Source organism: Amblyraja radiata, chromosome 47 (assembly GCF_010909765.2).
Source record: "Amblyraja radiata isolate CabotCenter1 chromosome 47, sAmbRad1.1.pri, whole genome shotgun sequence".
Classification (NCBI taxonomy): domain Eukaryota; kingdom Metazoa; phylum Chordata; class Chondrichthyes; order Rajiformes; family Rajidae; genus Amblyraja; species Amblyraja radiata.
The window spans coordinates 820337-845475 of NC_046002.1; the positions used below are offsets into that span (position 1 = coordinate 820337).

The 25139-nt window shown below is 49.8% G+C and overlaps 1 protein-coding gene across 1 annotated transcript; it reads right to left on the minus strand.

The window, feature by feature from the left end:
* Positions 1-3162: 3162 nt before the first annotated feature.
* Positions 3163-24950, minus strand: ttc24 (tetratricopeptide repeat domain 24). Its single transcript, XM_033015892.1, has 12 exons — positions 24856-24950; positions 22052-22801; positions 19794-20009; positions 16596-16724; positions 13369-13490; positions 12130-12249; positions 11461-11567; positions 9059-9207; positions 8078-8261; positions 5805-5887; positions 5009-5063; positions 3163-4040 (listed from the first exon to the last, which is right to left on the minus strand). Exons 2-12 carry the CDS (start codon positions 22779-22781, stop codon positions 3935-3937), a joined length of 2001 nt encoding a protein of 666 aa, XP_032871783.1. The 5' UTR covers positions 22782-22801; positions 24856-24950; the 3' UTR covers positions 3163-3934.
* Between the last annotated feature and the right edge of the window lie 189 nt (positions 24951-25139).

Here is a 25139-nt window from a genome sequence, read left to right on the forward strand (position 1 = left end):
GCCTCTGGACCAATGGGAGCGAAGAGATCGAGAGCCCGCCCCCAATGGTGTCTGGAGGGAACTGCAGGGGCTGGTTTTACAGAACAAGACACAAAGTGCTGGAGTAACTCAGTGGGTCGGTTGGTCGGGCAGCGTCCGTGGAGGGCAGGGGCACCGCGACGTTCCGGCTCGGGACCCGTCTTCCGACATATTGTGGGGAGAAAGTTAGAGGAGAGGAGAGGGCGGGACACAGCCTGGGGAGTGATGGGTGGATACAGTCGAGGGGGAGGTTTTGCAAGGCGGGTTAGTTCTACAGATACAAGCGCGGAAACAGGCCCTTCGGCCCACCCAGTCCGTGCCGGCCCGCGATCCCCGCACACTAACATTATCCCACACACACACTAGGGACAATTTGCAACCTTCCCACCCCCACCCCCAGGGTGGAAATGTCAAAGACTAGAGGGCGCAGCTTTAAGGGGAGAGGGGAAAAGTTTAAAAGAAATGTGCGGGACAGGTTTCCCTTTTACACACAGAGGGTGGTGAGTGCCTGGAACGCGCTGCCAGGAGGTGGTGGTGGAGGCAGATACGGTCGTGGTGTTTAAGAGGCTCTTGGATATGCAGAGAATGGAGGGAGGTGGATCATGTTGGGCACGGACATTGTGGGCCGAAGGGCCTGCTCCTCGACTGTACCCCATGTTCTAGTTTACTGTCTGTGGGACTAGGATATTGTCATGGGATATAGGAGGAAGGGGAGGGGAGAGTTCTCCGTGGTTGTCCTTCCCTGATGCTCCCAGGATCTTCCTGCATGTGGAATCATGTTCAGCACTGACATTGTGGGCCGAACGGCCTTGTCCTGTGCTGTACTCTTCCATGGGCAGAAGTAGACACAAGCTTAAATAACTTAAGATGATGGAATCCTGAGCGAAAATCACAAAGTGTTGAACCAGTCTGAAGAAGGGTCCTGATGCGAAACGTCACCTATCCATTTTCTCGAGAGATCCTGCCCGACATGTTGAGTTATTCCAGCAACACCCGGTGAAAGGCACCAGCGACTGAATTGTCTTCAGTTGTCGCCGACAGGGTCGTTGCTTGTCGCGCGGGTGGACGTGGGTTGACTTAGTTTGTCGTAGGTTGTCACCTGTGTGGTCGTAGGTGAAGTCGTAAGTGGACGTCCTAATGGGTCGCCGGTTGTCGGTAGCTTGCCGTAGCTTTATGTCGACTAGGTGTTAGGTTGTGGTGGACATTGTCGTGGGGGGGGGGGTTCAGTCGCCGGTCTTTCGGAGACCTGCTACGACTATGACAGTCGCCTAAAAAATCACCTAAGTGGGACAGACCCTTAACCCGCTGAGTTACTCCAGCACTTAATGCCATAGTTTAGTATAGTTTAGTTTAGAGATACAGCAAGGAAACAGGACCTTCGGCCCACAGAGTCCACGCCAACATTCGATCACCCGTTCATACTAGTTCTACTCATCCACTCCCTACACACTAGGGGACATTTACTGAAGCCAATTAACCTAAGACATAGCTTTAAGGTGAAGGGGGGGGGGGGGGAAGATTTAATAGGAACTTGAGGGGTAACATTTTCACACAGAGGGTGGTGGGTGTATAGAACGAGCTGCCGGAGGAGGTAGTTGAGGCAGGGACTATCGCAACATTTAATATACATAGATAGGGCAGGTTTGGAGGGATATGGGCCAAACAGGTGGGACATGTTGGCCGGTGTGGGCAAGTTGGGCCGAAGGGCCTGTTTCCAAGCTGTATCACTCTATAACTAGTGTAGCTGGGACATGTTGGCTGGTGTGGGCAAGTTGGGCCATGGGGCTTGTTTCCACGCTGTATCACTCTATAACTAGTGTAGCTGGGACATGTTGGCCGGTATGGGCAAGTTGGGCCGAAGGGCCTGTTTCCACACTGTATCACTCTATGACTAGTGTAGATGGGACATGTTGGCCGGTATGGGCAAGTTGGGCCATGGGGCTTGTTTCCACGCTGTACCACTCTATAACTAGTGTAGATGGGACAGGTTGGCTGGTGTGGGCAAGTTGGGCCGAAGGGCCTGTTTCCACACTGTATCACTCTATGACTAGTGTAGCTGGGACATGTTGGCCGGTATGGGCAAGTTGGGCCGAAGGGCCTGTTTCCACACTGTATCACTCTATGACTAGTGTAGCTGGGACATGTTGGCCGGTGTTGGCAAGTTGGGCCGAAGGGCCTGTTTCCACACTGTATCACTCTATGACTAGTGTAGCTGGGACATGTTGGCCGGTGTGGGCAAGTTGGGCCGAAGGGCCTGTTTCCACACTGTATCATCCTGTGACTCTATAACCTACAAACCTGCACGTCTTCAGTCACGGGGACAGCGTGAAAACTCCACACACACAGACAGCACCCGGTCTACCCGCTGCGCCACCGTGCCGCCCAAGGTGGGGAACAGCAACAAAGCCAACCTTGGATGACCAGACCACTGAGAGGCAGTGTTAGCAACTGAACAAAATCTCACAGCCACAGAAAATACATCGTGAACTCCAAGTTTATAAAAAATAAGACATCTGTTTTTAAAAAAAGACCAAGAGGGTGAATCACATCTTAGCAAAAATATATTATGGGGGGTAAATATTTCACCTAGGTACGATGCAGGGCCGGGAGTCGGGCATGGAGGGGTACAGTGCAGAGCAGGGAGTCATAGCCCTGTCCCACGGTACGAGTTCATTCCAAGAGCTCTCCCGAGTGTAAACAAAATCAAACTCGTGGTAAGCACGGAGAATGAACGTAGCGGGTACGTCGGAGCTCGGGGACGTCTCTTAGCGCTAACGGCAGGTACTCGGGAAGACTCGCTAACGGCAGGTAAGCACGGGAAGACTGGTGAAGATTTTTCAACGGGATGAAAAATGTCCACGAGAGCCCCAAGTACCGACGAGCAGCCATTACCGTAAATCTCCGAGTTCGAATCAGGGCAAACCCGGGAGAGAGAACTCTTGGAATGAACTCGTACCGTGGGACAGGGGTTTCAGGCAGGGAGGGGTACAGTGCAGGGCTGGGAATCAGGCAGAAATTCCTCCTCATCTCCTTTTTAAAGGAACGTTCTTTAATTCTGAGGCTGTGACCTCTGGTCCTAGACTCTCCCACTAGTGGAAACATCCTCTCCACATCCACTCTATCCAGGGCTTTCACTATTCAGTAAGTGTCAATGAGGTCCCACCCCCCTCATCCTTCTAATTCAGCCCATCGGGTCTAGGATAGGCCATTCAGCCCATCGAGTGTAACCGAGAGGGCTAGCAGGAGGATGTTCGGCCCCTTGGATGGCTGGGGCCCAGGTGAGACGAGGACCTTTGTCACCTTCGCCACCCACCTGTCCCCAGAGTCCAAGGAGCAACGATGCCCCCCCTCCTCTGTCAGAGGTCAGTACAGACTGACCTAAGGGTCATCTCTGACTGATGCTAGGGTCGCAGGTCAGCAATGACTGACCTCGAGGACAGAGTCAAGGGTCAACTCTGACTGAACCCTGGGTACCAGGGTCAGGAGTCGCATCTGATTGGCCCCAAGGGGCAGGGGTCAGCTATGACTGACCCCAGGAGGCCTAGGTCAGATGTCACTGATCAGCCACACATGAAAGGGTCAGAGATAGGGTCAAAGGTCCCTAATTGTCCCCAGAGGGTCAGAGGTCACTGTCTCCCCAGAGGGTCAGAGGTCACTGGCCGGCTCCAGAGGAGAGGGTCAGAGGTCACGGTCTCCCCAGTGGAGAGGGTCACTGCAATCTCCAGAGAGGGTCAGAGGTCACTAGCGGTCCCGGGGGGAGGGGATGAGGGCAGGGTGAGGGGGGATTGTGTGCTTGCACTGAGGGCCGGTCAGGGATGGGCGCCAACCGAGGCAGGCGGCCTGAGGCCTCACACTCCGACCTTGCGGGGGAGGGGGGGGGGCGTGACCCCTGACCTCCGCTCCCGCTGCCCGCGTCTCACATCAACGAGCACATCCTGGACTCCCACTTCCTCCTCCATTTCGGATGCTCCGGCTCGGCTCCGTTGGCAGAATTCCCAGATTCCTGAGACGTTGAGGCAACTCTGAAACACAGGGAACGTGGATGATTAAAGAGGGCAGTTTAGCCAAAGAAAAGACACAGAGTGCTGGAGTAACTCAGCGGGTCAGGCAGCATCTATGGAGCTAAGGAAATAGGCAACGTTTCGGGCCGAAACCCTTCTGGGTTTCGGCCCGAAACGTTGCCTATTTCCAGAAGGTTCGGCCCGAAACGTTGCCTATTTCCTTAGCTCCATAGATGCTGCTGCACCATAACTCAGCGGGTCAGGCAGCATCTGTGGAGAACATGGATAGGTGACGTTTCACAGAGTGCTGGAGTAACTCAGCGGGTCAGGCAGCATCTGTGGAGAACATGGATAGGTGACGTTTCACAGAGTGCTGGAGTAACTCAGCGGGTCAGGCAGCGTCTCTGTGGCGTGATATGTCACCTATCCAAATTTTTCAGTGATGCTGCCTGGCCCGCTGAGTTACTCCAGCACTTCATGCCATGGTTTAGATTAATAACCCTGCCCAAACCACGCTCAATAGCCCTGCCCACTGGGGTCACATACGACGTGAAACGCCTTCCACACACACACACTTCCTTTTTTCTTTAATCAAAAAATGTATTCAATTATTAAAAATATTATTTTTGCAATACAATAAAAAACGGAGCCCACCACCGTAATACAAGACGAACAAATATACAAAATAAAGCGGTAAACAACTATATTACAATCCCCATCGAGGGTGACTTCCACCCCCAGCTGTCCCGGAAATCCCCCAGGAATTTGTCCCGTATTTTCACCTTTTGTCCCTTATTTGGCGACCCTACCTATAAATCTGTATCGTGACCTCCTGACTCTTGTACTCAATACCCGGACCGATGAAGCCAAGCGTAACGTACGCCTTTGTTACCGCTCTGTCTACCTGTGCTGCCACCTTCAGTGAGCTCTGTACTTGGACCCCTAGGTCCCTCTGCACATTGTAGGGGGCAAGCAGAGTCCACACCTACCCCTCGTCCGCTGCCTGTGTCTGTCTCAGCCGGCAGGTCTCGTAGAAGTGGTCACCTGTGGACGACAGAAGGAATAGAGTTTACTTTCGATTAGTTTACTGTCACGTGTAGAGTGAAAACAGTGAAAACCCAAAACCTGCATGTCTTTGGAGCGTGGGAGGAAACCGAAGATAGACAATAGACAATAGGTGCAGGAGTAGAGGCCATTCGGCCCTTCGAGCCAGCACTGCCATTCAATGTGATCATGGCTGATCATCCCCAATCAGTACCCCGTTCCTGCCTTCTCCCCATATCCCCTGACTCCGCTATGTTGAATCTGTGGAATTCTCTGCCACAGAAGGTAGTTGAGGCCAGTTCATTGGTTATATTTAAGAGGGAGTTAGATGTGGCCCTTGTGGCTAAAGGGATCAGGGGGTATGGAGAGAAGGCAGGTTCAGGATATTGAGTTGGCTGATCAGCCATGATCACATTGAATGGCGAATGGTGCAGGCTCGAAGGGCCGAATGGCCTCTACTCCTGCACCTATTTTCTATGTTTCTATGTTTAAGACCCCTATCTAGCTCTCTCTTGAAAGTATCCAGAGAACGGGCCTCCACCGCCCTCTGAGGCAGAGAATTCCACAGACTCACAACCCTCTGTGTGAAAAAGATCTCGGAGAAAACCCACATAGGTCATGGGGAGAAGGTACAAACTCTGTACAGACAGTGCCCGTAGTCGGGATGGAACCTGGGTCTCCGGCGCTGCATTTGCTATAAGGCAGCGATTCTACCTCTGTACCTCTGTGACCGATACTTACTTTTATCTGCTGTTTTCAACGTCCCGAGCTGCGGGTTGTTCATATACGTCGGGTCTGGCTGCAGATACGTGTTGTTTAAGTTTCTGAGGATAACACAGAGGGAAGAGGTCATAGAACAGAGAGTCTTAGAGCACAGAGCCAGGCCATTCGGCCCAACTTGTCCATGCTGAGATAAATTGAAGATAGGCACAAAGTGCTGGAGTAACTCAGCGGGACAGGCAGCGTCTCTGGAGAGAAGGAATGGGCGACGTTTTGGGTCGAGACCCTTCTTCAGACTGATGTCAGGTTGAGAGAGAGGTACAGCGATAAGGAAGTGTAAGGTGTGAAAACAGGCCAAAGGGGATGGAGATCAAAGACAATGTAGAATAGATCATTGTTGGTTGGGAGAAGGTAATAACAAAGCAAACAAGAGATAAACTAGTCGGAGACAGTCAGGCTGGTCGGAGGAACGGTGGAGTCCGTACTCACGTACTGCATGAACACATGGTACTCCAACTGCAACTGCTCAGACAGGAAGGCTCTGCAGGGGGTCGTGAGGGGAGCAGAGAGGATCATTGGCGTCTCCCTACCCTCGGTACAAGAACTGTTCCAGAGCCGCTGTCTGAAAAAGGCTCTGAGAATAGCTAAGGACAAACTGCACCCCCTCCACACACACCTGGATCTCCTGCCATCAGGCAAGAGATACCGTAGCATCAAAGCCCGGACCACCAGACTGCTAAACAGCTTCCTGCCACAGGCTGTGAGACTGCTAAACAGTCACTCCATCTGATTCTGCGGCTTTGCACTGACATTTTAATAACTCTGGCACTGGCCACTCAAATCAGCTGCCCTGGACATTTTAATGACTGTTTTTACTGTGTTTTAATGTTGCTGTTTTACCTGCTTTTAACTATTTATACTGTTTCAAGTTCAAGTGAGTTTATTGTCATGTGTCCCTGTATAGGACAATGAAATTCTTGCTTTGCTTCAGCACAGCAGAACATAGTAGGCATTGACTACAAAACAGATCAATGTGTCCATATACCATAATATAAATATATACACACATGAATAAATAAACTGCTAAAGTTCAAATAACAGAAAGTGGTTATTAATAATCAGAGTTTTGTCCGAGCCAGGTTTAATAGCCTGATGGCTGTGGGGAAGTAGCTATTCCTGAACCTGGTTGTTGCAGTCTTCAGGCTCCTGTACCTTCTACCTGAAGGTAGCAGGGAGATGAGCGTGTGGCCAGGATGGTGTGGATCTTTGATGATGCTGCCAGCCTTTTTGAGGCAGCGACTGCGATAAATCCCCTCGATGGAAGGAAGGTCAGAGCCGATGATGGACTGGGCAGTGTTTACTACTTTTTGTAGTCTCTTCCTCTCCAGGGCGCTCAAATTGACGAACCAAGCCACGATGCAACCGGTCAGCATGCTCTCGACTGTGCACCTGTAGAAGTTAGAGAGAGTCTTCCTTGACAAACCGACTCTCCGTAATCTTCTCAGGAAGTAGAGGCGCTGATGAGCTTTCTTGATAATTGCGTTAGTGTTCTCGGACCAGGAAAGATCTTCAGAGACGTGCATCAGGGACTGGATTGTTTTTACTGTTATTATGTGTGAAATGTTTTAAGTTTCATGTGCGATGCTCCGGTATTCCCTGGGAAACGTCTTCTCATTTTGCACTGTACAGCTGTTGCTTTGCAAGATGACAATAAAGGTTGATTGATTGATTGAAGTGGGAAGGATGGAGAGAGAGGGAAAGCAAAGGTTACTTGTATAGTCTTTCAGCTGGCTGGATTACCACGCAACAAAATAGGTTTTTCACTGTACCTCGGTACAAGTGACAGTAGTTTAGTTTACCAAGGAACTGCAGATGTTGGTTTAAACCAAAGTTGGACACAAAAAGCTGGAGTAACTCAGCGGGACAGTCTGAAGAAGGGTCTCGACCTGAAACGTCACCCATTCCTTCTCTCCAGAGATGCTGCCTGTCCCCGCTGAGTTACTCCAGCACTTTGCTGGAGTAACGCTCAGTAGTTTAGTTTAAGGTAGACAAAAATGCTGGGGAAACTCAGCGGGTGAGGCAGCGTCTATGGAGCGAAGGAAATAGGCGACGTTTCGGGTCGAGACCCTTCTTCAGTCTGAAGAACCCTTTTTCTCCAGCATTTTTGTCCACCTTCGATATTTCCAGCAACTGCAGTAGTTTCTCAAACAATAGTTAGAGGTACAGGCCCTTCGGCCCAGACAGAGCTGTGGGGGTGAGCAGGGGAGGTGCTGGTGCGGGCGGGAAGCTGTTACCTGTTGGCCTGTGCTGGGCTGATCCAGCGACCCTCCTCCACCTCCACCTCCTCCTCCTCACCCTGCCCGGGGCCCTCAGCCACGGCAGTCACGACTCCCTTCTCCGCATCTTCGGCCGTCCCCGTCTGCGGTAGACTCCTGCCGTTGCTCCCGGCCGCTGCTCCACTCTCCATGCCCGCTGGGTCTGGGAAGAGGAGACAGTTAGGGAAGTATTTATTTTATTTTATTTTTTTTTAATAATTTAATTTATTAGAAGTAAAGTACATTACAATAATACAAGCCAAATATAACTTCTTACATTTCTTGTACCACTTCATTTTTTAAGCTTTAAAAAGAGAAAAAAGTAAAGAAAGTGAGAAAATGTCATCGGTGTTAGTAACAGCTCGATTTGTTACTAACACCAATGAGAGAGAAGCGAGTGTCACCAAACTTCTGAATTCTCTGGGGTGGAAGGAACCCTCTCTGACAGACAGACGTGAAGCTCACCGTTTGACCTGTATTTACAAAATGTTAAATGGTCAGCTCGACATAGACTACAAGACCTACACCAAACCCAAACCAATTAGGAGCAGACGAGGGCATTCGATCCAATTTGTGATCCCAGCTACAAAGACAGATGTGTACAGCAATTCGTTCTTCCCCCGCACAATTAAAGCATGGAATAATCTCCACCCAACTATAGTTACCCAACCAGATGCAACTACATTTAAAGTAGCTCTTTCTTCCCAATAACCCTTTCTGGCTTAAGCCCTCCCTTCACCACCTCCACAGTTTAAATTCCATTTGGAATATTTTGGAGGACCAAGAAACCAAGAACCAAGGTCACAGGGAGAAGGTACAAACTCCGTACAGACAGCACCCGTGGTCAGGATGGAACCCGGGTCTCTGGCGCTGTGAGGCAGCAGCTCTACCCGCTGCGATATCGATCTGTATTCCACTCAACAACAACAACAACAAGGGGAGTAACTTCACCGGCCTTACCGCTGCCCGTAGGTTTGTTGCCGAGCGCCGGGCCTGTTTCTGCGGCGGGAGGGCTGGGGTCTGTCCGGTGCCGTCGACCGTTCCTCATCTGCCATCCCGTCTCGGGGCAGCCAACGCGGTCCCCGGGCACTCGATCCTCCTCCGCTGGCCTGCACGGGGCAAGAGAGAGAGGGTCGGACGCAAACCCCTCGACAACTTAAAATTCCAGAAGATAGACACAAAAAGCTGGAGCAACTCAGCGGGACAGGCAGCATCTCTGGAGAGAAGGAATGGGTGACGTTACAAAGAAGTCTGTAGTCGTCAGACTGAAGAAGGGTCTCGACCCAAAACGTCCCCCATTCCATCTCTCCAGAGATATTGCCTGTCCCGCTGAGTTACTCCAGCATTTTATGTCTATAGAAACATAGAAAATAGAACACATTCTAAATCCCTCTAAACCACTCTAAATCACCTTTAAATCACCTTTAAATCCCCGTAACCCACAGAAAACCCCTCTAAACCCTGCTAAGCCCCTCTGATTCCTTTAAAACATAGAAAATAGGTGCAGGAGTTGACTTAAAACGTGCTATATAAATAGAAACATAGACAATAGGTGCAGGAGTAGGCCATTCGGCCCTTCGAGCCTGCACCGCCATTCAATATGATCATGGCTGATCATCCAACTCAGTATCCTGTACCTGCCTTCTCTCCATACCCCCTGAACCCTTTAGCCACAAGGGCCACATCTAACTCCCTCTTAAATATAGCCAATGAACTGGCCTCAACTACCTTCTGTGGCAGAGAATTCCACAGATTCACCACTCTCTGTGTGAAAAATGTTTTTCTCATCTCGGTCCTAAAAGACTTCCCCCTCTCTTCGGTTTAAACCAGTTTCTGCAGTTTCCTCCCTTACAATACAGGACGAGATACAGGGGACACAGGGAAAGTGATCAATACGGGTGTCAGGGGTTATGGGGAGAAGGCAGTAGAATGGGGTGAGGAGGGAGAGATAGATCAGCCATGATCGACTGGGTGAGTAGACTTGATGGGCCGAATGATCTAATTCTGCTCCTTTCACTTCTGACCTTATGTGTTCTAGGAGCAGGATTAGGCCATTCAACCCATCAAGTCTACTCAGCCATTCAATCATGGCTGATCTATCTCTCCCTCCTCACCCCAATCAGTCTTTCCAGGTGAGGCAGAGGTTCACCTGCACCTCCTCCAACCTCATCTACTGTATCCACTGTTCCAGGTGTCAACTTCAGCCATGATCATATTGAATGGCGGTGCAGGCTCGAAGGGCCGAATGGCCTACTCCTGCACCTATTTTCTATGTTTCTATGTTTCTATGTTTCTCTACATCGGCGAGACCAAGCGCAGGCTCGGCGATCGTTTCACCCAACACCTCCGCTCAGCCCGCCTAAACCTACCTGATCTCCCGGTGGCTCAGCACTTCAACTCCCCCTCCCATTCCCACACTGACCTTTCTGTCCTGGGCCTCCTCCATTGTCAGAGTTGGAGGAACAGCGCAAATTGGAGGAACAGCATCTCATATTTCGCTTGGGTAGTTTACACCCCAGTGGTATGAACATTGACTTCTCTAACTTCAGATAGCCCTTGCTTTCCCACTCTCTCTCCATCCCTCCCTCTTTCCAGTTCTCCCACTAGTCTTACCGTCTCCGACTACATTCTATCTTTCTCCCGCCCCCTCCCCTGACATCAGTCTGAAGAAGGGTCTCGACCCGAAACGTCGCCCATTCCTTCTCTCCCAGAGATTGTAATATATGGTTTAATTTCCAGTATATTGATATTTAAGATGATTTGTTTTACCTTGTGCTATGGTGGTGGGATGTCAGGACTTTCATATGAAGAAAGACTGGATAGACTCGGCTTGTACTCGCTAGAATTTAGAAGATTGAGGGGGGGATCTCATAGAAACTTACAACATTCTTAAGGGGTTGGACAGGCTAGATGCAGGAAGATTGTTCCCGATGTTGGGGAAGTCCAGATCAAGGGGTCACACGGTTTATGGATAAGGGGAAAATCTTTTAGGACCGAGATGAGGAAGACATTTTTCACACACAGAGAGCGGTGAATCTGTGGAATTCTCTGCCACAGAAGGTAGTTGAGGCCACACAGTTCATTGGCTATATTTAAGAGGGAGTTAGATGTGGCCCTTGTGGCTAAAGGGATCAGGGGGTATGGAGAGAAGGCAGGTACAGGATACTGAGTTGGATGATCAGCCATGATCATATTGAATGGCGAATGGTGCAGGCTCGAAGGGCCGAATGGCCTCTACTCCTGCACCTATTGTCTATGTTTCTATGTTTGTATTGTAAATATTATTCTTGTAAATAATGGATTTAAATTATTCGTGGTTATGAAAGAGTAACGGCCGTGTCGACACGCAGCCTCCCACTTACTGTACGAGCTGCCTGCGCTGTGACTGCTTCCCTTTCCCCTGCCCCTGGGTCACGGCCACTGGTCCACACAAGGGGTTCGTACGTGGGAAACTCCCTGGTAGATACTTCTGTGGAGAGCACATTGTTAGACCGATACAGGTAGTGTCGCCCTTGTCCCGTATTTGACCGCTACTACTCGGGTCGAGGGGACTGTCGGATCGGACCCCGCCTCACCCCGTCCCGACGTAGTGCAGCCCATGGAGTGCAGCAGCAGCACCTCGCCCGTGGCCCCGTCGGTCGCTCGGCAACCCGGCCAGCTGTCAGTCCGACCTTCGGACCCTCGCTGACCGCCGACACCACCACCCCCCCCCCCTCCTTCTCACGGCTGATCATCGGTTCACGAGTTGGACGGGGCGCCCCCCCCCCGGGCCAAAACTCCTCAGCTGGCCCCGCCGGCTGGGCTTTGTGTGCAGTCCAGCACCCGGCCCAACTCGTCATTCGCGTCCGAGTCGGTCAACGAATGGCCGTGGAGGGGGGAATTTGTCCCGTATTTTGACCTTTTATCTCTCATTTGGGAGTGAGAACGTTGGCGACTCTCGTTACAGGTATGTGTTGGAAGGGACTGCAGAGGAAGCTGCACGGCAAGGTGGGATGTGCGGATGAGCAGTGACGACTGGATTAACTACTCACCAAAGGCATGGCGGGAAGGATGCCCCCAGCATGGGGCAAAACACTGTTCAGAGACAGTTTATACTGGATGGCGTCTGCCAACTTGTTCACAATCCTCTCTTGTGCCGAGCTGGTAGATTCCTGGTAGGGAAAAGCCACATAGGGGAACCAATGTTAATATACCCCGACATCCCCTCTCTTATAAGGGATAGTAGAATTAGGCCATTCAGCCCATCAAGTCTATAGACAATAGACAATAGGTGCAGGAGTAGAGGTCATTTGGCCCTTCGAGCCAGCACCGCCATTCAATGTGATCATGGCTGATCATCCACAATCAGTACCCCGTTCCTGCCTTCTCACCATATCCCCTGACTCCGCTATTTTTAAGAGCCCTATCTAGCTCTCTCTTGAAAGCATCCAGAGAACCTGCCTCCTGGATATTTTTAAAGCAGAGATAGATAGATTGTTGATTAGTTCGGGTGTCAGGAGTTATGGGGAGAAGACAGGAGAATGGGGTTAGGAGGGAGAGATAAATCAGCCGTGATTGAATGGCGGAGTGGACTTGATGGGCCCCCCCAATGGTCTAATTCTATTCCTATCACTTGTGACCTTCTGATTACAATCAATACATTTACAGTGTATAGGTTCACTGGTCATAAAGGCATAGTGTAAGTAACAGGAGTAGACTTAGGCCATTCGGCCCATCGTCAACTTCCTGTCATAAGATGAAAGATTGGAAAGATTGGGCTTGTATTCGCTGGAATTTGGAAAGATGAGGGGGGATCTTATAGAAACATATAACATTATAAACGGACTGGACAAGCTAGATGCAGGAAAAATGTTCCCAATGTTGGGTGAGTCCAGAACCAGGGGCCACACAGTCTAAGAATAAAGGGGAAGCCATTTAAGACTGAGGTGAGAAAAAAACTTTTCACCCAGAGAGTTGAGAATTTGTGGAATTCTCTGCCACAGAAGGTAGTTGAGGCCACACAGTTCATTGGCTATATTTAAGAGGGAGTTAGATGTGGCCCTTGTGGCTAAAGGGATCAGGGGGTATGGAGAGAAGGCAGGTACAGGATACTGAGTTGGATGATCAGCCATGATCATATTGAATGGCGGTGCAGGCTCGAAGGAAAGGAAATAGGCAACGTTTTGGGCCGAAACCCTTCTTCAGACCTATGTATGTCTATATGTATATATATATATATATATGTATACCTATCTGTATACATGTGTATGTGTATACCTATGTGGAGGTACCTGTGACTTGGCCAGAGCAGCTAGAGCCAGCTTGTAGTAAAGTGTGGCCTTCTCAGGGTCTCCCAGACGGAACCTGGCAGCTCCCAAGCCTTCGCAAGCCTGCCACTGTCCGTGAAAATCATCTGCACTTGGAACAAGAGGGAAGAGAGAACCAATCAATGGATTAGAAGATGATTTCAGAAAGAATGCCACCCCCCTCCTCCCTCTCTTCATCAATGGAGAGGTGGTTGAGAGGGTCACCTCCTTTAAGTTCCTCGGAACCACCATACATCAATCCCTATCATGGGAGCTCAACACTAGTCTCATAATCAGTAAGTGCCACCAGCGACTCTACTTCCTGCGGCAGCTCAAAAAATTCAGGGTCAGTCGACCAGCCATGACCCACTTCTATAGGTCTACCATAGAAAGCATACTCACATTCTCCATGCTTGTCTGGTATGGTCACACAACCTCGCAGGATAAGATTCGGCTGGAGAGAATAGTGCGCCGAGCTTCTAAGATCATCGGTTGCAGCAGACTTCCCTCAGTGACATCACTTTACTCAACAAGACTCACCAGAAAGGCCGGGGTCAAGGAAAGTGCGTTCACGTCGCGGCCCTGTTTCAACCAATCTTTCCACCACCACGCACAAGAAGCACAAGAAGCGCAAGACAGACACCATTGTGCAGATGCCGAGTAGTGTGTTCAGCTCTGGCTGAACAACTTCTAATCTTGTGTGTGGACTCGATAAGGAGAAGAAGACCAGAAAGGCCAAAAAAGTCATAGCAGACCACTTTCACCCGGCACATTACCTCTTTAATCTCCTCCCATCAGGAAGGAGATATAGAAGCATTAAAAGTAAAACATCTCGGACATAGCACGCCTTGAAGAAATGAGACTCCGACTAATAGATAAATATGACCAATTCTTAAGGAGTTGGTCTCCTTTCATCGACTTTTTGGAATCATGTGATGCAGCGGTACCATAAGGATTGCTGATTTCACTTCATGACGTGGATAGATCTACATCTCCGAATATAGATTTGAAAAATTCTCTTTTAAGGGGCCTTTTCTTTTTCTTCTATTTCTACTTTCCACCTTTTCTTTTTTTATTTTTATTTTTTATATCCACACTTGACATTTTTCTACTCTCTACCATCTAATTTTCCACTCTTTCCCCTTTCTATTGTTTTCTTTTTCTTGTCTTGCCTACTCATAACATAAAACTAGAGGCTGTACATAGAATGGATTACGGTATGACATAGTTGGCACCTAAAATTAGGCGCCACTGTATTGTTTTGTATTGTATTAACTTCTAATAAATTAAAAAAAAAAAAAAAAAAAAAAAAAAAAAAAAAGTTAAACATCTCGCTTCAGAGACAGCACCTACCTCCAAGCCATCAGATATTTGAATTTGCTCTAATCACTCTGCACTTTCTTTTGCACTTGCACTTACGCTTAACATGACGCTGCTGGGTACTGTCCTTCCTGTATATATTGTCCTTCGTACGGTATTGTCTGTACCTGTATTATTTATTGTGGTGTATGTGGTGGTTGTATTGTACTGTATTGTATCTGTCTGAGAGCGAACCAAGACACATTCCTATCAACTTGTTGACATGGCAATAAACTTCTTAAATCTTGAATCTTGAAGAAGGGTCACCTATCCCGATGAAGGGTCTCGACCCGAAACATCGTCCATTCCTTCGCTCCATAGATGCTGCCTCACCCGCTGAGTTTCTCCAGCATTTGTGTCTACCCTCTGCTGGAAAAATGTCCCCCATGTTGGGGTGGGAGTCCAGAACCAGGGGTCACAGTTTACAAATAAAGGGTAGACCATTTAGGACTGAGATGAGGAAAAACGTTTTCACACAGAGAGTTGTGAATCTGTGGAATTCTCTGCCACAGAAGGCAGTGGAGGCCAATTCACTGGGTGTTTTCAAGAGAGAGTTAGAATTAGCTCTGCGGGTTAAAGGAATCAAGGGATATGGGGAGAAAGCAGGAGCGGGGTACTGATATTGGATGATCAGCCATGACCATATTAAATGGCAGTGCTGGCTCGAAAGGGCTGAATGGCCTATTCCTGCACCTATTTTCTATGTTTCTAAGTTTCCCCTTCACCAGAGATCTAGTCTAGTTTAGAGATACTGCGCAGAAACAGGCCCTTTCGACTCGCCGAGTCCGCACCGACCAGCGATCCCCGCACACGAACACTATCATACACTCGAACACTCCGCAACATCGCCAAACTCAGACCCTCTCTCACACCGCCCGCTGCTGAAAGACTCATCCGTGCCTTCATCTCCTCCCGACTGGACTATTGCAACTCACTTCTCCTTGGCATCAGCTCCACCTACATCAACCGACTCCAACTGGTCCAGAACGCAGCCGCCCGACTCATCACCCACACCAAATCCTGGCATCACATCACTCCAGTCCTCAAACAATTCACTGGCTTCCCATCTCCCACCGGATCACCTACAAAATCCTGATCCTCACCTACAAAGCCCTCCACCATCTGGCCCCCCCATATCTCATTGTCCTCCTCTCCCCCTACCAACCCTCACGGTCCCTCAGATCCACATCAGCCGGTCTCCTCTCCATCAACAAGTCCAATCTCCGCAGTTTTGGGGACAGAGCCTTCTCCAGGGCAGCTCCCAGGCTCTGGAACTTCCTCCCCCAACTGATCCGCAATTCCGTGTCCCTCACCATCTTCCAGTCCCGCCTCAAGACCCATCTCTTCACCTCTGCTTATCCTTAGCCCCACGTCCCCGCCCCTTTTCATCTGTGCATTAATTGCCTCATACTGTGTTTTGTATTGAATTCTGTCTTTACTTTGTGTACTAGTCATGTCTCTACTATTTATTTCATTCCCCTTACATGTTTTTCCTCTACATGCTCAATTTTTGTAAGGTGTCCTTGAGACTCTTGAAAGGCGCCCATAAATAAAATGTATTATTATTATTATTATCATACACACCCCACTAGGGACAATTTACAAGCTATATGGCCTACTGTTGTCTATGTTCCTATGTATTTTAAACCTGCATCTGTGGTTCCTTGTATCCAGCCACCCTCTTACATTGATTCTCCCCTGACTCATTTTATTCCCCCCCACACATCGCCAAGTGGGACAGGCCCTCTGCTCCTGTCGTTCCAATGCCTTAACCCCTGCCCTCCAATGCTCCCTCCTCCCCCGCAGCATCAGCAGCAGCAGCAGCATCGCAGTAAGCCCGCTCCCTTCCTCACCGGTGTCTTTGAAAGCCTGCAGCGCATGCAGGTAGCCCTCTGCCGCCTCCTCATGGTCACCCAGCTGACTGCAAGCATAGGCCAGGTTGCAGAAACACTGGCCCTGGGCATTCCTGTTTCCAAGGGAACCTGTGGAGAGGCGAGAGACATCCCGTTACAGTAGAGACATGAGATACAGGGCGGACACAGGCCCCTTCGGCCCCTCTATTCTCCCCTTCACCTGCGTGAATTTTCTCCGGGATCTCCGGCTGTTTCCCACACCTCATGGACGTACAGGTTCTTGATTAGTACGGGTGTCGGGGGTTGTGGGGAGAAGGCAAGAGAATGGGGTTTGGAGGGAGAGATAGATCAGCAATGATGGAATAGCGGAGTAGACTCGATGGGCCGAATGGCCTAATTCTGCTCCTATCACTTATGAGCTCATGAACTCATTAGTTTAGCTTAATTTAGGGATACAGGCTCTTCGGCCCATCCAGTCCGCACTAAACAGCGATCACCCCGTGCACTGACACTAAAAACACTAACACAAAACATTCTCAAGGGATTGGACAGGCTAGATGCAGGAAGAATGTTCTCGATGTTGGGGGAGTCCCCAACTAGGGTGTATTTACAATTTGTACCAAAGCCAATTAACCCACAAACCTGTACCTCTTTGGAGTGTGGGAGGAGACTGGTGCACACGGAGAAAACCCACGCGGTCACAGGGAGAACGTACAAACTCCACATAGACAGCAGCCGTAGTCAGGATTGAACCCGGGTCTCTGGCGCTGTGAGGCAGAGGATTTACCACTGCGCCACCGTGCTGCCCAAATTGGCAGTCAGTATCCAACCCCACCCCGTGTAAAACATGGTGCCCCGCACAACTCCTTGAAACTTTCCCCTCTCACCCTAAACAATGCCCTCTAATTGTTGACATTTCCATGCTGGGAACAAGACTGTATCTACCTTATTTATGCCTGTCACATATATACTTCAGTAAGTTCGACACACGGCCCGGAACAGCCCACAATATCCGTGCTGAACAATGATGCCAAGTTAAACCAATGTTCTCTGTCCACATGTGATCCACACCCCTCCATATCCATGTGGCATGAAAGCCTCTAAAATGCCCCAATGGTATCTGCCTCCACTGAGTAAAAATACTTGCCCCGCACATCTCCTTCAAACTTTACCCCTCTCACCTTAAAGCTGTGCCCTCTAGTCTGTGACATTTGAAACCTGGGACGAAGGTTCTGATTGTCTACCCTATCTACCTTATATACTTCTATCGGGTCTCCCCTCATCTTCTGATACTCTAGAGAATACAACCCGTCTGTCCAGCCTCTCCTTATGGCTTACATCTCCAATGAGACTTCTCCTGGTTAAATAAAGGTTAAATAAAATAAAAAATAAAAAATCCAGGCAGTGGAGGCCAGTTTAAGAATAAGGGCCATTTAGAATGGAGATGAGGAAAAACTATTTCTATGTTTCTAAATCATTTAGAAGGATGAGAGGGTATCTCATTGAAACATATAAGATTGTTAAGGGCTTGGACACGCTAGAGGCAGGAAACATGTTCCCGATGTTGGGGGAGTCCAGAACCAGGGGCCACACACACAGTTCAAGAATAAGGGGTAAGCCATTTAGAATGGAGACGAGAAAACGCTTTTTCTCACAGAGAGTGGTGAGTCTGTGGAATTCTCTGCCTCAGAGGGCGGTGGAAGCCGGTTCTCTGGATGCTTTCAAGAGAGAGCTAGATAGGGCTCTTAAAAATAGCAGAGTCAGGCGATATGGGGAGAAGGCAGGAACGGGGTACTGATTGGGGATGATCAGCCATGATCATATTGAATGGCGGTGCTGGCTCAAAGGGCCGAATGGCCTCCTCCTGCACTTATTTTCTCTGTTTCTAAATCTCCTCAGCACCCTCTCCAAGGCCACCACATCCTCCCTATAATGTGGACGACCAGAATTTCACGCAATACTCCAAATGAAGCCTAATTAATTGAACTACAATGCAGACTAACTAGTCTGAAGAAGGGCCTCGATCTGAAACGTCACCCATTCCTTCCTTCTCTCCAGAGATGCCGCCTGCCCCCGCTGAGTTACTCCAGCTTTTTGTTTCTATCTACAGCCTACCTGAAACCCTATAAAATGGGATCGGAGCTCCAACCGGCGCGGCCTGAGGGATACGAGTGCCCCGGTCTCCGGTCTCCGGGGAGGAGGCAGCCGCTCCAGACTTTCCAAGCTGCTGAGGAATGTTTCACCCGACGCCTGGCAAGAGGGCCCTGAAAATTATCAGACTGGCTGCAAGGCCACAAATGGGCCCCGACCTCGGGTGTTTCACAGAAGAAGAGGACTTAACTTTCTGGTGGCTTTCCCCACAGTGGAAATGTTTGATTCTGCTGTGGGGGGACGTTTGTGTTGAACTCTATAATGTGTTGTGTCCATTTTCTTTATTTTTTTTTAAACGTTTTTCTATGGTTTGTATGGAAACTTATTATCTATTTTATGTAAAGCACTTTAGTGTTAATGCGAGTTGACTTAAAACGTGCTATATAAATAGAAACATAGACAATAAGTGCAGGAGTAGGCCATTCGGCCCTTCGAGCCTGCACCGCCATTCAATATGATCATGGCTGATCATCCAACTCAGTATCCTGTACCTGCCTTCTCTCCATACCCCCTGATCCCTTTAGCCACAAGGGCCAGATCTAACTCCCTCTTAAATATAGCCAATGAACTGGCCTCAACTACCTTCTGTGGCAGAGAATTCCACAGATTCACCACTCTCTGTGTGAAAAATGTTTTTCTCATCTCGGTCCTAAAAGATTTCCCCCTTATCCTAAAAGATTTCCCTCTCTCTTCGGTTTAAACCAGTATCTGCAGTTTCCTCCCTTACAATTTAAAATTCCAACAGGACGAGATACAGGGGACACAGGGAAAGTGATCAATACGGTTCTCATCTCGGTCCTAAAAGATTTCCCCCTTATCCTTAAACTGTGACCCCTTGTTCTGGACTTCCCCAACATCGGGAACAATCTTCCTGCAAATAAAACTTACTTACTTACTTATAAAAGTGTGAAATGACCTCTTGACTCTTGACCCAACCCCCCCCCCCCCCCCTCACCACCCCAGGACCAGGGTACGCGGTGGTGGTGGGCTTCATGGACCGAGCTCCCTGTTCAGCTGCCCGGGGGTCGGGGGGCCGGGGTTCCTTACCGTGCAGGGCAGCGGCCCTCTGGTGGAAGGTCAGGGCCCTGCTGAAGTCCCCAGTCGTGTTGTAGACGGCGCCGAGGTTCTGCAGGATGACGGCCTCTTTCCGCGGCTCGGTGCAATCTCGCCGGCTGTAGGGCAGCGCCTGCTCGAAGCACTCGGCTGCCAGGGAGAAGATCTTCAGCTGCGAGTAGCTCAGCCCTATGTCGTTGTAGAGTTTCCCTTGAAGCAGCAAGAGCAGCAACGTGAAAACAGACTCTTAGGCTTAGTTTATAGCACCATGTTCATAAGTGCTAGGAGCAGAATTAGGCCATTTGGCCCATCAAGTCTACTCCGCCATTCAATCACAGTTGATCCATCTTGGTGGCCAATTAGGAAAAGGGGAAATGCAACGAGACCTGGGTGTCATGGTACACCAGTCATTGAAAGTAGGCATGCAGGTGCAGCAGGCAGTGAAGAAAGCCAATGGTATGTTAGCATTCATAGCAAAAGGATTTGAGTATAGGAGCAGGGAGGTTCTACTGCAGTTGTACAGGGTCTTGGTGAGACCACACCTGGAGTATTGCGTACAGTTTTGGTCTCCTAATCTGAGGAAAGACATTCTTGCCATAGAGGGAGTACAGAGAAGGTTCATCAGACTGATTCCTGGGATGTCAGGACTTTCATATGAAGAAAGGCTGGATAGACTCGGCTTATACTCGCTAGAATTTAGAAGATTGAGGGGGGATCTTATAGAAACCTACAAAATTCTTAAGGGGTTGGACAGGCTAGATGCAGGAAGATTGATCCCGATGTTGGGGAAGTCCAGAACAAGGGGTCACAGTTTAAGGATAAGGGGGAAATCTTTTAGGACCGAGATGAGGAAAACATTTTTCACACAGAGAGTGGTGAATCTGTGGAATTCTCTGCCACAGAAGGTAGTTGAGGCCAGTTCATTGGCTATATTTAAGAGGGAGTTAGATGTGGCCCTTGTGGCTAACGGGATGAGGGGGTATGGAGAGAAGGCAGGTACAGGATACTGAGTTGGATGATCAGCCATGATCATATTGAATGGCGGTGCAGGCTCGAAGGGCCGAATGGCCTACTCCTGCACCTAATTTCTATGTTTCTATCTCTGGAATTCTCTGCCGCAGAAGGTAGTTGAGGCCACAGTTCATTGGCTATATTTAAGAGGGAGTTAGATGTGGCCCTTGTGGCTAAAGGGATCAGGGGGTATGGAAAGAAGGGAGGTACAGGATACTGAGTTGGATGATCAGCCATGATCATATTGAATGGCGGTGCAGGCTCGAAGGGCCGAATGGCCTCTACTCCTGCACCTATTGTCTATGTTTCTATGTTTCCCTCTCAACCACATTCTCCCGCCTTCTCCCCGTAACCCCTGACACCCGTACCAATCAAAATTTAGTTTAGTGAGACATTATGAACAAAGGAGGAGGACTGACTGAACTTTATTGCTTTCCATCACAGTGAAGCATGCTGTGGTGGATGTTTATGTTCAATTCTATTGTGTGTTGTGTTCTTTTTAATTGTATGGCTGCATGGTAACTCATTTCACTGCCCCCTTAATTGGTGAATGTGACAAATAAATGTGAACCTTAAACCTATAGACACAGACCCTTCTGCCCACCGGGTCCACGCCGACCAAGGATTCCCCCACCCCAGTCGTCGTTCTAGTTTCACTGTCGTTCTGTTGATTTTCACTGTCTGTATACTGTGTTATCATCTAATCCACAGCTAACAATGTCCTTGATCATTGTAACACTTTTACATATCTTTCATTTATTGTCCCTGTTCCCAAAAAGGCAAGGATTACTTGTCTTAATGACTACAGGCCTGTCGCACTGACCTCTGTGGTCATGAAGACACTCGAAAGGCTTGTTCTGGCCAAGCTGAAAGATATCACAATCCCCCCGCTAGACCCTCTGCAGTTTGCATATCGGGCCAATAGATCTGTGGATGATGCAGTCAACCTGGGCCTGCACTTCATCCTCCTGCACCAAGACCGCCAGGGGACCTATGTGAGGATCCTGTGTGTTGATTTTAGCTCTGCATTCAACACCATTGTGCCAGAGCTACTACACTCCAAACTTTCCGAGTTGGAGACACACACACACACACACACACACACACACACACACACACACACACACACACACACACACACACACACACACACACACACACCCACACACACACCCACAGACACAGACACACACACACCCACACACACACCCACAGACACATGGGAGTGGTGGATGACTCACCGAGCAGGGCCTTGTTCTGGATGTTGCCACAGACGGTGCGACACTCGTTCAACACCTCGGTGATCTGGGTGGCGGTGAAGTGCCGGCACTGGAGCATGTGTCCGGCTGCCTCGTTCATGGCGACGGCAGCCATGTCGGGCCCGCCGCCTTGGCGGTAGAGGCGGCCGGCCCTGAGGAAGCAGCGGGCAGCCTGGGCCTCATGGCCGGCCCGGGCCCGGCAACTGGCCAGCTTCATGCAGGTGTCCGCCTCGCCCTGCGGCTGCCGGGCCCGGTAGTGGGCCAGGGCTTGCTCGTAATGCTCGGTGGCGCTCTCCAGGTCCCCCAGCTCTTCCTGGGCGATGCCCAGGTTGAAGTACAGGTCGCCCTGCCTCTCGTCGCCCTCGGCCGGCTGGGACCTCAGCAGGAAGTCCAGGCCTTTGGCGGGCCTGCCCGAGGCCACGTAGGCTGCCCCCAGGTTGAAGGCGCAGGCTCTCTGCACGCTCTGCTCCCCAACGTCCAGCGACATCAGGAAGGCCTTCTTGAAGGAGGCCAGCGCCTCTTCGGGACGCTCCTGGGCCAGAGCCAGGCTGCCGGCCTTGGTGAGGCCCTCAATCTCGGCCTGGGCCTCCTGGCGCTCCTCGTCGCCCTGGCTGGCGCTCGGCTGCTTCTTTCTCTTTTTCTTCTTCTTCATCGTCATCATCACCTTGCCTTCGGGGCTGGCACATGGTGCAGGCTCCAGGTCGGAGGCCATGGTCCCTGGCTCTGCTCCTGCTGAGAAAAGGAATAGGTGTGTTTCGGGTCATAGAAACATAGAAAAAATAGGCGCAGGAGTAGGCCCTTCGAGCCAGCACCGCCATTCAATATGATCATGGCTGATCATCCAAAATCAGTACCCCCTTCCTGCTTTTTCCCCATATCCCTTGATTCCTTTAGCCCTAAGAGCTAAATCTACGTCGAGACCCTTCATCAGACCTACCAGTCCTACCAATTCCTCCTTCTTACATATGTAGTTCAGTTAGAAGATAGCCCTCAAACAAGGACATAAGGTCATAAGTAATAGGAGCAGAATTCGGCCCATCAAGTCTCCTCCGCCATTCAATCATGGCTGATCTATCTCTCCCTCCTAACCCTATTCTCCTGCCTTCTCCCCATAACTCCTGAAACCCATACTGGTCAATCTCAGCAATCTCAAAACATCCATGTGACTTGGACATTCAGCCCACCAAGTCTGCAATCCCCATACGGTAACACTATCCTACACACTAGGGACAATTTAAGAATTTTTACCAAAGCCAATTAACCTCCAAACCTGTACATCCTTGTGAGGAAACCAGAGCGGTCGGAGAAAACTCAATTGATCACGGACAGACAGCATCTGTAGTCAGGATCGAACCTGGGTCTCTGGCTCTGTAAGGCAGCAACTTACCGCTGCGCCACTGTGCCGCCCCATACTCCCCATAACCCCTGACACCCGTACTGATCACCCTTACCACTCATCCCCATTATCTGCCTAATTCCACACTCGTGCTGGTAGGAGCCTGCTGTGAAAACTGTCTGTTATTGCAAATAACGAACATGTTTCACTGAAGATAGATACTAAATGCTGGAGTAACTCAGCGGGGCAGGCAGCATTTCTGGATAGAAGGAGGAATGGGTGATGTTTGGGGTCGGGACCCTTCATCTACCCCAGCATGTTGTGTCTCTATTGGGTTTAAACCAGCATCTGCAGTTCCTTCCTACACATTTGGTCGAGCATGCTTCACCTGGTGCATTGGGATAACCTATTGGGGATGTGCCAGGCGCTTCACATAGATACATAGAAAATAGGTGCAGGAGTAGAGGCCATTCGGTCCTTCGAGCCTGCACCGCCATTCAATATGATCATGGCTGATCATCCAATTCAGTATCCCGTACCTGCCTTCTCTCCATACCCCCTGATCCCTTTAGCCACAAGGGCCACATCTAACTCCCTCTTAAATATAGCCAATGAACTGGCCTCAACTACCCTCTGTGGCAGAGAATTTCACAGATTAACCACTCTCTGTGTAAAAAATGATTTTCTCTTCTCGGTCCTAAAAGACTTCCCCCTTATCCTTAAACTGTGACCCCTTGTTCTGGACTTCCCCAACATCGGAAACAATCTTCCTGCATCTAGCCTGTCCAACCCCTTAAGAGTTTTGTAAGTTTCTATAAGATCCCCCCTCAATCTTCTAAATTCTAGCGAGTACAAGCCGAGTCTATCCAGTCTTTCTTCATATGAAAGTCCTGCCATCCCAGGAATCAGTCTGGTGAACCTTCTCTGTGCTCCCTCTATGGCAAGAATGTCTTTCCTCAGATGTTGTGTCTATATTGGGTTTAAACCAGCATCTGCAGTTGCTTCCTACACATTTCGTCGAGCATGCTTCACCTGGTGCATTGGGATAACATAACCGATTGGGGATGTGCCAGGCGCCTCACAAATGCAAGAATGTCTTTCCTCAGATGTTGTGTCTATATTGGGTTTAAGGCAGCACCTGCAGTTCCTTCCTACACATTTCGTCGAGCATGCTGCACCTGGTGCATTGGGATAACATAACCAATTTGGGATGTGCCAGGCGCTTCACAAATGCAAGAATGTCTTTCCTCAGATGTTGTGTCTATATTGGGTTTAAGCCAGCATCTGCAGCTCCTTCCTACACATTTCGTTGAGCATGCTGCACCTGGTGCATTGGGATAACATAACCGATTGGGGATGTGCCAGGCGCTTCACAAATGCAGCTCAGTCTTTTTTTCAGCACCCTCAGGTCTGAAATGCAACTTTCCACCACTATTCAACCCTGCCTTACCTCGGGATTCAGCAGTCCTGTGTTAGTTGTCTTGCTGCTGGAGATACAAATGTGATCAGGGTGTCTGGAGATGGCTGCAAGGTGTCCCCTTGCTAACTGACCCTGTTTTGTTCCATCGTTGCCATGGCAGCCTAACCCCGCCCCCCCCTAACGGCCGACGATTGGTCAAAGCCCCACGCCCACTCCATGACTGACGTCGGTATTAACCAACCACCGACCCGCGTCCCCCGAGCAGGCGTGACGTAGGGCGGCCGCAGAGCATCCTGGAGCTTGTAGTCCGACGT

What these genes read in the sequence shown, in the direction of transcription:
- ttc24 (XM_033015892.1), bottom strand. Translation starts at nt 22,781, where the DNA reads ATGGCCTCCGACCTGGAGCCTGCACCATGTGCCAGCCCCGAAGGCAAG. An exon ending in GCAGGCTTTCAAAGACACCG is followed by an intron (nt 13,491 to 16,595) that starts GTGAGGAAGGGA and finishes TTCCAAGTGCAG; the next exon opens with ATGATTTTCACGGACAGTGG. An exon ending in CTGCTCTGGCCAAGTCACAG is followed by an intron (nt 12,250 to 13,368) that starts GTACCTCCACAT and finishes TTTCCCTACCAG; the next exon opens with GAATCTACCAGCTCGGCACA.